The following is a 14117-nucleotide window of genomic DNA, read 5'->3' on the forward strand; positions in this document are numbered from 1 at the left end:
ATTAAAGATTGAACGTACCTCCCTAACAATGTTCTTCCCATGTGAGATTGGGTGCATGCCTGTTAAAAGCTCAAGGAGGACCACACCAAAACTATAAACATCACTCTTATCAGTAAGCTTGTGAGTCAAGAAGTATTCTGGATCGAGGTAGCCCTGAAATATCAATAAGACATAATTTTGTTGAAGTCAAAATCTTCTCAAAAGAAAATACATATATTCTAAGGTTTGTATCATACCGGAGTGCCTTTCACTACGGTCGATACATGGCCTGGAGCTGAACCTTCAAGATCAGGTAGTGGTGCAAGCTTTGAGAGTCCAAAATCTGCAACTCTCGCATTAAATCTATGATCTAACAATATATTGGTTGCCTTTATGTCACGATGGAAGATGGGAGGGTTGGCCTCATTATGGAGATATAGAATGCCTCTAGCTGCTCCCAAAGCAATATGAAGGCGCTGGGCAAAATTTAGAGGCTTTTTGGAGGTTGCTGTTGATGAACAAAAAAGATCACTTAATTCAGATTCAAATCTAAAGATTAAAATTGTTGATGAAATGTATAATAACAGTAGCAGAGAGTATTCCAGCAGCAATTTACCAGAGAGGTGTTCCCGAAGAGTTCCGTTTGACATGTACTCGTAAACCAACATCTGTACATAAAGGAAATTTATACAGCTGACACTAAGCTCTATTCATTCAATTCAGTTACAATTTCAGATTAATATACTAGAGTTAGTGTGCATTTTTTCTCAAGAGGAAGAGGATTTGATTGCTGGTAATATGTCGAACATATAGACAGAGGCAACAAAGGAAACATCGGATATACTCATGGAAAAAATATAAATTCAATTGTATTCTAAGAAAACATTAATCCACCTCTCTTCTTATATTAATTATTGTAATCATAAGTATAGCAATTAGAAGAAAGAATATTATTTGGTTTGCCGACAATACTGCCCACTCAATTTTACTCATACATACATAGAACTACCTGTCAATGTTAGCTATGGTGGTGAGAGATCCTCCTTGGTCAATGTTGTGGCTTTTGGAGTATCAACTTGTGGGAAAAGGAGTTGCAGGTTTCAAAGATTAAAGAGTTTGGCCTTTGTACAATTTTGCACAGTTGCGAGCTTGGGATTCTAGAAGTCCTTTATGAAGATAAGGAATATTATTCCCATGTGGCATGAAAGAGCTTCTTTATGGTGCATCTCATTCTCTTTTCTTAGTTTCGGGTTGGTAGTTGCTAAGTTTGGAAGGTTTATTGTGTTGGGTGATTGGTATTTACCTTTCGAGCTCTTCGAGGGCGCAAGGATTTATGCTAATTTTCAATTGGATCAACTACTATCTATCTTGTTGGCCATAGAGTTTCTTGTGTATATAGGCATTTTAATAATGGTAAACAAGGTATCTTTGGGGGGTTGATTAAAGTCAATTTAATACCAAAGAGATCTCTAGTGGATAATGAACTCGGTAAAAGGCAGATTCACAAACGACAAAGTGAATTTCTAGATAATTAGTTAATTTAATGTTTATGAGGTTGGGTCAATCAGTGGCGACATGAGAATTAAAAGAGACTTAAATGCTTGTGTTGCGTGATTTGGATAAATTGAATTCTGAGACTGGTCAACTTTATCTCTGTGGCCTGTATGGTTATGTAGGTTAACAGCTGGGTCTATTAATCTTCTTCTTGATTGCATGGATAATTCTCCTTGATGAATGCTGGATTGGGGTGTATGTTATCAACAGATGATATTCCACAGGGATGTTTCATTTCTGTACCTAGTGGTGTGTGCCTTATAGCAAAGATTGAATCATAGTTGTTGGTTAACTCCATATGGCAGGTTGAGTTTGAGTACTAATATGCTGGTTGTTTCTTATTTGCCTAAACCTTCCACCATTGAGGCCCTTGTCATGCTGTTGGATAAGTTGGAAGAGAACAAGAGCCTTTAAACACCTACAATAGAGAGCCATTAAAAGAATGTAGCCACAGAACAATCATGTGAAAAGTATTTTTTTCAAAGGAGCAGCTCCAGGCTTACAAATGGGAACTCAGATCAAACTTCTTGTTGGAAGATACTATCGATCCTAGATTAGCAAGTAATTTAATTATAGTCTGAAATATATTTCTGTGCTCCCTGATTCTCACAGTTGTAGAAATGAAGCTATTTATCAATAAATTTGAATAAATCTGCAATTTGGTAACTACATTCATATATTTTATCTATATGGTACTTGGCAAATTATTAAATCAAATACTGCAAGAAAAAACATCCCTTCTTGTGCATATGAATTGTTTGACAAAACCTCCATCAGCTGAGTTGTAGTTCTTGACCCTATTTTATAATCAAGATCATGAATTGCATTTGATGATTCATTAACATTCTATCATACATTGTAATTTTTAATTAAATAAATGTTATTCAAATATTCATTGCAATGATTTCTATTAAATGCTAATTGCAGTAAAATTCTTAATGAGAAAAAAATTGTCACATTTTACAGCTGTTATACACAAGACAGAGAATACATTTTTGCAATGATCAATTACCCTATATTTCACTCTCTTTTTCTTTGTGATTACCATATATGAGAAGTTTTATTTCCTCCTTGTAGAATTAATTTTCACGTAACTACAAAGTACAAACAATCACAAACAGAAAACCTTAATCAGCATACCTGCTCGCCTTGATCATCACAATAACCCACAAGTGAAACAAGGTTTCGATGATGCACTCTAGACAACAACTCTATTTCAGTTGAAAATTCCTTTTCTCCTTGCAAGGATCCCTCTTGAGCACGCTTTATAGCTACAATCATACCATCAGCCAAAATTCCCTTGTAAACCTTACCATAGCCTCCTTGCCCAATTTGCATAGATGTGTTGAAATTATTTGTTGCTAATGCCATCTCTTCAAAATCAAAATCTTTGACGCCTGCCACTTTAATTCGGCTTCTTGCTTCTATAAAAATAAATAGTCATTGTTGAGAGTTCAATCAAAACAAGACAATGATATTCAAACCAGAATGTTTATGATGATATGAAAATCATTCTAAATATATTAATAAATCAACACAAGAAATAAAAAATTAAATGTTCAGAAAATATTTTTCAGGTATTGCAACAAATATATGCAATTAAATTTTATTGTTCAAAGGCAAAAACCAATTGGTATATATCTACAATCAGTATTGTCCAGGCCAGAATTTAGACACGTGTCACAAAAGAATGGTTAAAGTTATTCCAATTCCTGGATTACACCCAAACACTCGTGATAAAACTATTAATTTTTGTTTGTTCAAGTTTTCCATGCATGCCTGTTTTTTTAAATCCGAATGAGAATGAAAAAAGTATGGAAGACATCTCTCATACCATCTGATTTTCTTTTGGAAGCAATATTCTTGTTCTTTATATGCCGCTTCATAATCGTAAGTACAATAACTGAAGAAACAATAGTTGTGCCAAAAATGACACCAACCACAATTCCTGCAAGAGCTCCCTTGCTCAGGCCAGATCCTCCACCAGATTCTTCGTTGACTGTACAAAGAACAACGCAATAGAATTGGGTTTGCAACTTCATATATATAAAACAAATCTCACTGTAGTATAGTTTTCTTGGATAACAAAAAAGTCACTTGTGCCCACCTTTGGGAGTGACACGAGCAATAGAAGTATCAACAAATTGCTGAATACTAATAAAAATATTATATCAAGTCAACAATTCAGAGAACTTGTTGGATTCGTGTTTAGAGACATACAATGAACCTACAATAAGCAAAAGGTGTATTACTGTTTCCCAATTTAAACAGCTTAGCTTGAATGCACGAGAAGTTTTGTATGAGGGGCCACTTTAATTTCCATTCAACATCAATTTGAGGCTGGCATGCCGAATACATTTTTTGCCGCAAAAACAAAAACTGTTTATCAATAGTCTATCACAACAAGAATCAGGGATGGTGTTACAAAACATACTGTTGCATCTCCAAACAATTATCTTATGAACATTCTTTCTTGTTGTCTATAGTTTTTCCTCTAATGGTGTAAAGTACTATATATGTGGAATGCTAAATGCATTATCTTCTAATCTGATATTAGAAGTTCAAGATTACATGTAAGTTGGAATTAATGGAGGTAATTGTTTCCCCCTCCAATTAGTGGTTTCTTCTCTTTAATTCTATTTTGCTGGCATACAACTTTCTTCTATATTCTATTGTAAGTCTATTACTAGAAGTTGCAGTCCCAATGAATTTAATGGCATCATGTAATGTCCCAGACTAGGAAGCTGTCAATTTCCAATGCTTAACGTACATTACTATGCGTCTATAGCAATTTAAATCAAGAAAACAATGAATGGTTCGTAATACATTTAGTAGATAACATATTTTAGCCTCGAATCCTTACTTCTCTCCTAAACTCAACACTAAAGAGGACATAGATTTAATTGTTGTAGGACACTTGACAACAATCTATGAGTAGGTTCCCTCAAGTTTAGGACCCTATCCTATCCTATTTTGGGATTCACTTACCTTGTGTAGATTTACTCCACATGTTTAGGACACTATCCTATCATGTTGTTTACTATACATATAGAACTTGAAATGCTAGTTATGAAATGATGTTTTATTTATGACATACCAAATTAAAAATAATTGATCATAGCGAAATTGCAACATGAACTGGAATCATTGAACGTTCAAAATAGTAACATAGTACATAACCAATAGTAACATTCAAGAATCAAAATTCAAATAGAAATTCAAGCAATTGTCCCATTGGTGGCATGGTTGCAGAATAGTAGAGGTGGGGCCACTCAAGTTCTCTGAGTTTTTTTTTTGGCAGGGGGGCGGGTGAGCAGGTTTCATTGTAATATATAATGTACTCAGTAATATTGAGTCAATGATCATATATATGTACATTAAATCTGTTAATATTTAGTACTTAAAGAGGGCAGGACCAGAGTATTTCCAAGAATGGGCTTGTGTAAATCCAAGCAAATGGATCTTATCCCAAGAGAGGGCAAGGGTTAGCATTCCTTAAGTCTTTGTATCACAGACTTAGACTTGTAAACTTTGAGGGAATCCATTGCTAGTTTCTAGGCAACTTGGATTGTTATGTTAGTAGAGATCACATTAGAGTTGCATTGGATAGAAAGTGAGATATAACCCATATATTAATGACGTTCTAATAAGTGTTAAAAACTTAGTAGAGATCCCTGAAGAAAGAACAAAAATTTCAAGCATGCTTCATATTATTGAGATTGATGAGGACCCAAGAGCATCAAACTATGAAATGCTCATCAAAGAAGACTAGATTGAAAGTAGCACAACATATACTACGTCGTTTATGGGGAGTATGCCAAGTAAACATGTTGAATTAGATATTATTAAGCAAACATTGGGCCCTAAGGAAAAGAATGATGCTTTTATCGATTGGCCTAAAATAGAACCGTCTTCAAAAAAAAGAATACAATACTAGGGGATTGCTTGATATGGCATTTCCAACTCTCTTCCCAAATGGAGTTTCTTTACACATGCAACCATGACTACGAGAAGTTAAAATGCATGAGCATACATTGCACTTGATGAGATTACATGGCCACAGATTTGGGAGAACCTATGCTCTCAATATTTTCTTTACAATCTTCTGATGCGGCATCATAGCCAAATGCTTGCATCTGTTTATGTAAAAAAATTGTTGAGGAAGGCATACCTACGACCATCGAATCCCTTTGTTCACACCTAAAGAACATTATAGACACACAACTAGCCGAGGAGGTCATGCACTTTGGGTCTTCCATCAAAGGTATTGTACCATCTTAAAATGGAAGCAACCATCATTTAAGACATTTTCGCCCCTGCCCTTTAGTGATTTTGTGAACCATGGATGAATTTGTGCTCAATCAACTCTTATTCCCACTTAGTGCCTTTTCTTCAATTTTCATCTGTGCAGTTTCTGAGACCTCAGGATTACCCCTTCTTAGGATAACCTTGGTATAGGTCAACCTATACCTTAGGCATTTTGGGCCCCGGGACCAATTTTGTCTCAGGGATTCAAATTTGAAAATTAGGTGATCCTATCAGCTTGCTTTGTTTTCGTGCCCAAAAACTAGTATAAAAGGAAGCCTAAGCACCTCATTATCACATCACAAGACAATCACAAGCATACTTAAGAAATCACATGTGAGTTCAAGCATTTAAGGAGTTTTCAAGGCAATTCTCAAGCTCTTCTCAAGATTCAAGGATTCTCCGTCAACATTTCCTCTTTCAAGATCTAGCATTTTGTTGGCCATCAAGGAAGGAAATCTATATTGCGGCATTTTTCTTCTTCTTCTTCTTTGGTGCACATTTACATCCATGGCTCCATGATTTGGTTTAGGTAGATCCATTGTATTTGTGGAGATTTCCTACATCCTTCATTGAAGATTCAACATCTACAACATTCAAGCAATACAACATCCTTATTGACAAGGCTTTCATCAAGCAAGGTGAATATTTACATTTGTCTTGCTTCCTTACATACTTTATATTTCATTTCAAGGTTGATTCCTCAATCTAGGGCTTGACCAAGGCAAGCCCTCCCCCAACAAACAAAATAATTTTTTCTTGTATGCAAAAGCAAGATACCAAAATTGTGACTTCGAATGTGAAAACTACTCACCGAGGGCTTTCAGGAGAATCTAGGTTGATCTTGTTATAGTGCCCAAAGAACATGTTCAACTTTTTGAAAACCTACTTGTTTTTTTTTTGGTAGATCTATACCTGGAGGCCTAGGATTTTTGGAGTTTATTGGTTTTCCGGTCCTGATTGCAGAAATGTAGTCAAAATTGCAGTCACAGTTGCAGATCTGTGGTTTTCAAAGAAAAAAAAAGCATCTTCTCTTGCATATTTCAAGGTAAGATTTGCACTCTTTCTTTTATCTCTTAGTATAGACCTATTTCCATATCTTAATTGGGTTGATTGCATGCATATAGCACCTAGATCTATTTTACTCTTGTCATTAAATAGATTGGTTCAATTCACATTGCACATCTTAAAGTTAAATAACGTTGCATGAAAGAGGACTTTCTTGCATACTTCCTTGACATAATTTGTGTTTAGCATTAGCATCCCTTCATCCTACTTGGGTTTTTCTAGTCTAACTTGGGTTATATTGAGTCATTTTTAGAAGCCCCTCTTTCTCATGTATTTAATGACTTAATGTGAAGGTGATTAGTTAACAAATTCATCTCACATAGTTTACATTCATTGACTTTCATTTTCACCAAAGAAACAGGTACACACTTGTAGTGGAATCAACGACCAGCCAAGTTAAAGAACATGATCAACCAATTAGGACCTCCCACTCTTTTCTTTACATTACGTGCAACAGACACAAAGTGGCTTGATCTACAATATATTCTCACTAATGGTGTGCTTCAAATGCAAACAAACAAGCAACTCTTGGAAAATGTCATCAATAATCTGTTAGAAATAGGGAATTCTGAGAGGGGGGGTGAATCACTATTCCACAAACTTTTGCCCAACTATGGATATCATTAACAATCTTTAAACTTACATAAATGATCAACCTCAAAAGTAAACATAAGTATAACACAATGAAACTCATAACATTATTATTTGCTAACTAGAGAAACCCTGGCCAAGGGAAAACCTCTGTGGGGATGGTACCCACAAAATGATCCACTAATCAAAAGTATCTTGTGAAAGTTATTGAACCTGTTAGGAGTCTATTACATCTGTATAGTGTATCTGTCCTTGTTAGAGGACTAAGCCTTGTTAGAAGCCTCAACCCTATTAGGAGTTGTGATTATAATACAAAATACAGGCTGAGCCCATTGCCCAAACATGCATATATAATTGTACAAGGCTATCTATAGAGATAAATACAAAAACCTTTGACTACTCTCGATATCTTCAATCTCTGATCAATCCTTGTAGTTCCTCTTTGTTAGAGTAAATAATTAATTTACTAATTATTTATTCTATTTACTTACGCTTACTTAGGTTAATGCATTTATTTATTAGTTTTAGTTTAGGAGTTTGTTATAAGTTGTTGACAGTACGGGAGTTTGTTCTCTCCTAAGTCATACTTATCCTCTCACTTTGTTCAAGGACTTTCCACCTCATGTGGATGTATGCTTAGTTGTCACACTTATCTCCTAGCATCTTCTAGCTTGTTCTAGGAGATTTCTCGAGCTTTTTATATTCGAGCTCCCTCATTGTATTTTATCATCACTTCTTGCATATTGTAAATACATATTTTCTTGTGTTGCAATATCTTGTGGTCTCTCATGTCCGTTTAGGGTTTTTCCCTAGCTCCACGCTCTTCTCTCCTTGGCTTCCCTTTGACAGGTTTTCGCATGCAGGTGATCTTGGGCGTCTTCGGAGTTGGATTTCATCAACTCCAACACTCTTCACAAAACAAACTTTCAGTTTCTCTGCTCTGCTCGAAACATCAAATTCACATCTATATCAGGCATACAAAGTGCGCATACAAACATTATATCATTCAATACAATGTCACACTTCGCTAAACAAAAAGATGAGTCTTTTATACCAAAATCTTTAATCCAATTGGCCTTGTGCTGCCTTGCACATTACCAAATCTTCAAGTTAGGTTCTCCCACGTGTGGGTTAATATCTAGGATGTCATCCCAACCTTAACTAATTATTTTGAGGGAAAAAATAATTCCTTAACCAAAATGCCAATACTCTGTTGTGTACCTTGTTCTATCCTATCAAATCCATCTCTTGTAAACTGTCCATAACTCATCCAAAACTCAACATTTCTTTTCGCAGTCTTGCGCATGTGTACTATGATGTATGTACTCCCATCCTCTAAGCTTGCATAACTTCATGTGCTTCCAGTGAAGCTCGCCAAACAAAATAAGTTACCTGTACGTTGTATTCCTGCTTTATACTTAGTCATTTTTTTAAGTATGCTTTCATCAAACTTAACCATAAGTTCTGCCATATCAAAATGAGTGATATGTTTCCATTAATCACAACACTATCAACTACCCTTAGCCAATTGCCAATATAATCCCCATATCACATCATTATAATTACAAGAACGTTTCACAATCTTTTGTGAGGAATTGATTGCAAACTCCTCAATGCAAGAGATTACTGGTATAGATATGAATGGAAACACAGAGGTATCTCTCATGTACACAGATTTATTTGTCTCCACAATGCACCAGTAATAGATAAACTTGATTGAGAAAACAAAGATGAAGCTGAAAGGGTGTGCACCTTTTTCGACATTTATGTCAATGCTTGGAACCCTCGTAACACATCTCACAAAAATAATACATTTTTCCACTCTCCGCTAGATGACCCATGTTTGTTGAACACAAATAAGATCTTCTCTATGAATCCTTCCCATGACTATGAAAAGATAGTGAACAGTGTCCAATGACACACAAAATGCACAGAGAAAACATGTCTGTGTAAGAAGGGGGAAAAAATGAAATGTCAGTCTAGAGCTCCATGGAAAGAACAAACTATGTCTATTATTTTGTTCGATGACATTGGGAAGAAAAGTACAAACCTACAAGGAATGATAAAAGCTTAAACACACACAACCCAGAAATGCTTTTGATATGGAGAAGCAACATAGATAGCTAACTTGCTGTATCACGAGAACCTGTTTTGAAATACATTTCCAAGTATCCATCGAAAGCAAAAAGAACTGATATGTTGAGTAGAATTGCAGCCACCCAACACATAGATCATCCAGTCCTCACACCTTTGACCGAAATTGTGGCGGAACGCGACATAGGAGCACAAGAAACATGTCATATGCGATCTATAGTTCACCTCTCAAAATGTTGGATTAAAGTGTTCCACCGAATAATAAGAACATCTAATGCTAGCCAAGTCCAATCAAGTTATTTTCATGCCTACATAAAGCAAATGCCAAAAATCAAAATGCTAACACTACTAGAATCTGCAAGATCTTACTCCTACACTACGAGTTGTAGACAAAGCACATGGAAAGAGAGGGAAATAAAAGCCATTCTCAACATGTACCCAAAGTTCTACAGCATCCCAAAGGAGGATTCACAATAGTTTGAAACATTATGTTGGAGGGAGCTACTTTTATACAAACATTTTCCCAATATAGAAACTGACATTAGCATCGCAAAGGAATCAATCATTTCTAGTTGGAAGTAGATGAATGCAAGAAAATATGATGCAAGGCACATTATTCGCAACAGCCATGATGAAGTCAGTTCAAAGGAGGAACAAAATGATAGCGACATTGACATGATGAAGACAATAGATATGAATGAATGGCAATTGTTTTCTCAAATGTGGCCCTCAAATAATATTACTCTAGATGATCTTGACTTTTTTGGACGGCAACTGTTTGATACCAACCATAGATGGGATCATATTGCAAAATTTGCATGAGATTGCAACACAATTCATAAACATTGAAAAACCATCCATTCAAGACGAATCCATGGCATATCATTTTTCTATTCCTAGCTATACATTATCAAAGAAGAAAAAGAAGGCGCTCACAATAATCATAGATCATAATGCATGCCTCTTTGCTAGGTCAATTCATATGATTATACAAGGGACAGAAGGTCAAGTAAATCCTACTTGATAGAGCTTGCATCAGAAATGCACTCAAAATCCAATCACAACAACAAAGAAGCTTGCTACTAACCCTCGTACCTACAAGAGTTATCACAGTCAACATTCAAGCATCAACAATACATTCAAAACTCAAGATTCCAATTAAAGAAATGCAACCCTTGCAAGGACAAGCATTGGAAACATTCCAACAAGATTTAAAAGAGATCAAGTATATTTTCATTGCCAAAATGAATTTCATAGGCCCAAAGTTGTTGTTGAAAATAGACAGAAGCCTACATAAAGCATTCCCGCACAACCAACACCTATGCTTTAGTAGTGTCTCTATTATTTTGGTTGAGGACCTTGCACAGTTGCCTCTTGTGATGCATAAGCCAATCTATGCATCATGTTCAACTGCTAAAATCTTGTGGGAACAATTTGCAATAGTTGTGACATTACAAACAATGTTTTGTCAACAAGGAGAATCTACGACACAAGCACAATTCCACCACATGTCGCAGAACATATGAGATAACCAACACATGAAGATTGGGAGCTCCTAATGGTGCGTACAAGTAGGCAACCAAAATTGGGGGAGAGCGACAACTCAATGCATTTGTTTGCCACAAATGCTTTGGTCAAATTACACAACCAATAAATGCTAAAACTATTGAACAGCCCAAGAGCATTGAGTACTGCAACAAGCACTAAGAACACAATGGAAAATGAAGGTCTTGATGAACAACTCAAAACACAAGTGTTGCTTTGTGAGGACAACATATCAGGCTTACAATAAACATATAGATAGAAGCAGGACTCATAAATAGAGCTTGCAGAGAACTAATTGAAATTTTTTATAGCCTTCATTCTGAACCACCTAATATACCAATGTATGTTGTGGCATAGTTTAATAATTAAAGTGGCATTGCATGGAACAATGAAGACCCCAAAAGTGTACCTATAGTTCCTAGGTCTTTAGGGAATTGATGACAAATACCACTTTCAACGGTGTAGGTTATAACCATACATAAATTCCAAGGGCTGACATTGCATAAAGCAACCGTGGATATTGGCAAGGTGGAAAGGAAGGGCCTAACATTCACAACGATATCCAGAGTCAAAACTTTAAATAATCTCCACATCAAAACAAGACTCACATACAAGAGATACTAAAAAATGCAAACCAGTCCATATACAACTCTAAGGAAACAAGAGAAGGCTCGCCTACAACAACCAACTCTTTATCAATATAAAGGTATTAAATATTCTACTATACCTATTGAACATTTCCAACACTCATATAGTGCGCAAAAATGCTACAAATTTACTCTTGTTTATTGTTATAGAATTGGTCACAATTTTCCTTTTACTTACTTCCTCTCTGCAAAACATGAAAATTCGGAATTCTTTCTCACAAATACTAGTTACCATCGGCTCACCTTTGTTGAAAGCAACAAATATGGGCCACACTTGAAGAAGGAACATGCGTTCCCAAACAAGGGTCTTTTGTGTCGTTCATAATGTCATTACAACATTTTGCTCTTACAATTATTGTCATTCACACAAATACAATTGTCTACAAAGAATAAAAAAGATGTACATGTGCTATACCAATTCTCCCCTTTGCCCCCATATTTTGTGCAAGCATATCTTCCTATCGATGTAAAAATTGCACCTTGTTTAGGTGCGATTCCTAGTTATATTATTAATATATACTCATTAGTCATATTGAGTTCTGATCATATATATCTATGTTAGATCTGTTACTATTTAGTATTTAAAGAGGAAGAGGTTGGAGTGTTTCCATGGAGGCGCTTGTATAAATACAAGCAAATGGATCTTATCCCTAGAGAGGGTAGGGGCTGGCATAATGTAACCCTTCGTAATATAGACTTGGACCTGTAAACTTTGATGGAATCCATTATTAGTTTCTAGGCAACTTGGATAGCACCTACACCTTCCATCTTTAAGCCAAATAGTAATATGATTGGATATTTGGAATTATTGTTTGAATATATTCTTAGGTCTTATATTGTTAAGTTTGGATGTAATAACCATGTCCAACCATACCATGGGACATTACTATGACACTAGTCAGACCATTTAGTTTATCGGTTGACATGTACTCAAATCACGTCTTATTATCTAATCATGTCCCTTTCTAATCATCAATTGACTAATCATATGGTTAGTTTCTTATCCTTAGGATGATAAGTTTGACTTTCAAACTTAAACAATGCTCAATAACTTGCAGAGTCATCACATAATTACTTACGTGTACACTTAGTGCTTCATATGTGCATTGATGAGTGAGCCTAATAAATGCACGCAATCTCTAAGGTATGGAACCACATGTATGACTAATGTATATCTATTCAACATGTGCCACGACACTTCATCCAAGTGTATATGTTGCTCGTGTAATAAGCCACAGATGCAACATTTATGTGTATAATATATATATATCATAGTGTGTATTGCATATGACTGATTATATAGTCATTTTAGCAACTTAACATCTTCCTTACCTCTAATCTCTTCCTTACTAATATACATATTGTTATTTCATCATATGAAGATATAACTTCATCACCAAGTCGTCATCTTCCTATTAGGATCGATATGCAATCACTTCTTAGGAGGTGTCCATGTATTTATTTAATCAGTTGGCAGTCACAAAGTTTAGGAATGCCAACAATCAGTGCCAACCATAGCAATGAAAACACTTCCATTGTATTCAAATGTTGACATCTCTATGAAATGGAAGGCATCTCATTTGACTATTGACCATTCATATGTTCCATCCTTGTTTGTTTCATTCTTCAATTCATCGTTGCTTCTATATTTGAATCCTTCATTGCATGTAATTTCTATCAGTCATTTGAAGTTGGCCACAACAAGCATATTAGTCAAATGCCTTAATTGTTCATGAAGCCTCCATAACTTGCATGTATTATCATCTGATTCTTTAATTGACATGTGGAATTATTTTTAGTTTCGTTGGGTGGATATTTTGCAACCAATAGTTTTTGTGAAAATCCAGTCGCAATCTAGGATGACCAGCCATAGCATATGAGACAGAGTGTCTCCTACCTTAAGGGAAGGCTCCCCCTTGTCACCGTTCCTTGGATCAACTCAAGGTAAGCAAGAAGTTGAGAGATTTTGAAAGGGTGTTACCAATATTCTTTCCTCTTAACTTTTAGGAACGAATCTACTTACCCACGGAGCGAGTAATGGGCAAGAGGAAATCTCTAGCTACACTTCTATCTAACAACTAGAAACGGTGATACCGATAAACTTACACCAACTCAAAGGCTGATTGAAAGCGTACCAGTTTGGCTCTAATCTTGTTTTGACCTATTCTATAAGAATAACCTCTACCATTGGGGCATAAAGACTTCCAGAAGTAAAGAACTCTAATTATTTTTCATGAATTTGAGATGGTAATACATTTACAGTCAAAGCTTCTAGTCTATGTATCACCACAATCGCTCCCAGTCAAAGCTTTGGCTCCAATTGCTTCTTAACTC

At 35.6% G+C, this 14117-nt stretch overlaps 1 protein-coding gene across 2 annotated transcripts in view; it reads right to left on the bottom strand.

Moving 5' to 3' along the window:
- The window catches only part of LOC149556568 (putative LRR receptor-like serine/threonine-protein kinase At1g06840), an 84176-nt gene that overhangs the window by 778 nt on the left and 69281 nt on the right, over positions 1–14117 (bottom strand). Inside the window, exons 15-19 of one of the 2 annotated variants that reach the window (XM_089830935.1) lie at positions 3368–3532; positions 2674–2957; positions 596–647; positions 237–487; positions 19–153 (exon numbers count right to left, since the gene is read on the bottom strand). In XM_089830935.1, the coding sequence (XP_089687061.1) occupies positions 19–153; positions 237–487; positions 596–647; positions 2674–2957; positions 3368–3532 (887 nt within the window). The remainder of the gene's footprint in view (positions 1–18; positions 154–236; positions 488–595; positions 648–2673; positions 2958–3367; positions 3533–14117) is intronic. The other variant, XM_089830936.1, reaches the window with a different exon arrangement.

This window comes from Cupressus sempervirens, chromosome 5 (genome assembly GCF_028749045.1).
Source record: "Cupressus sempervirens isolate cs-2001-9-10 chromosome 5, ASM2874904v1, whole genome shotgun sequence".
Lineage (NCBI taxonomy): Eukaryota > Viridiplantae > Streptophyta > Pinopsida > Cupressales > Cupressaceae > Cupressus > Cupressus sempervirens.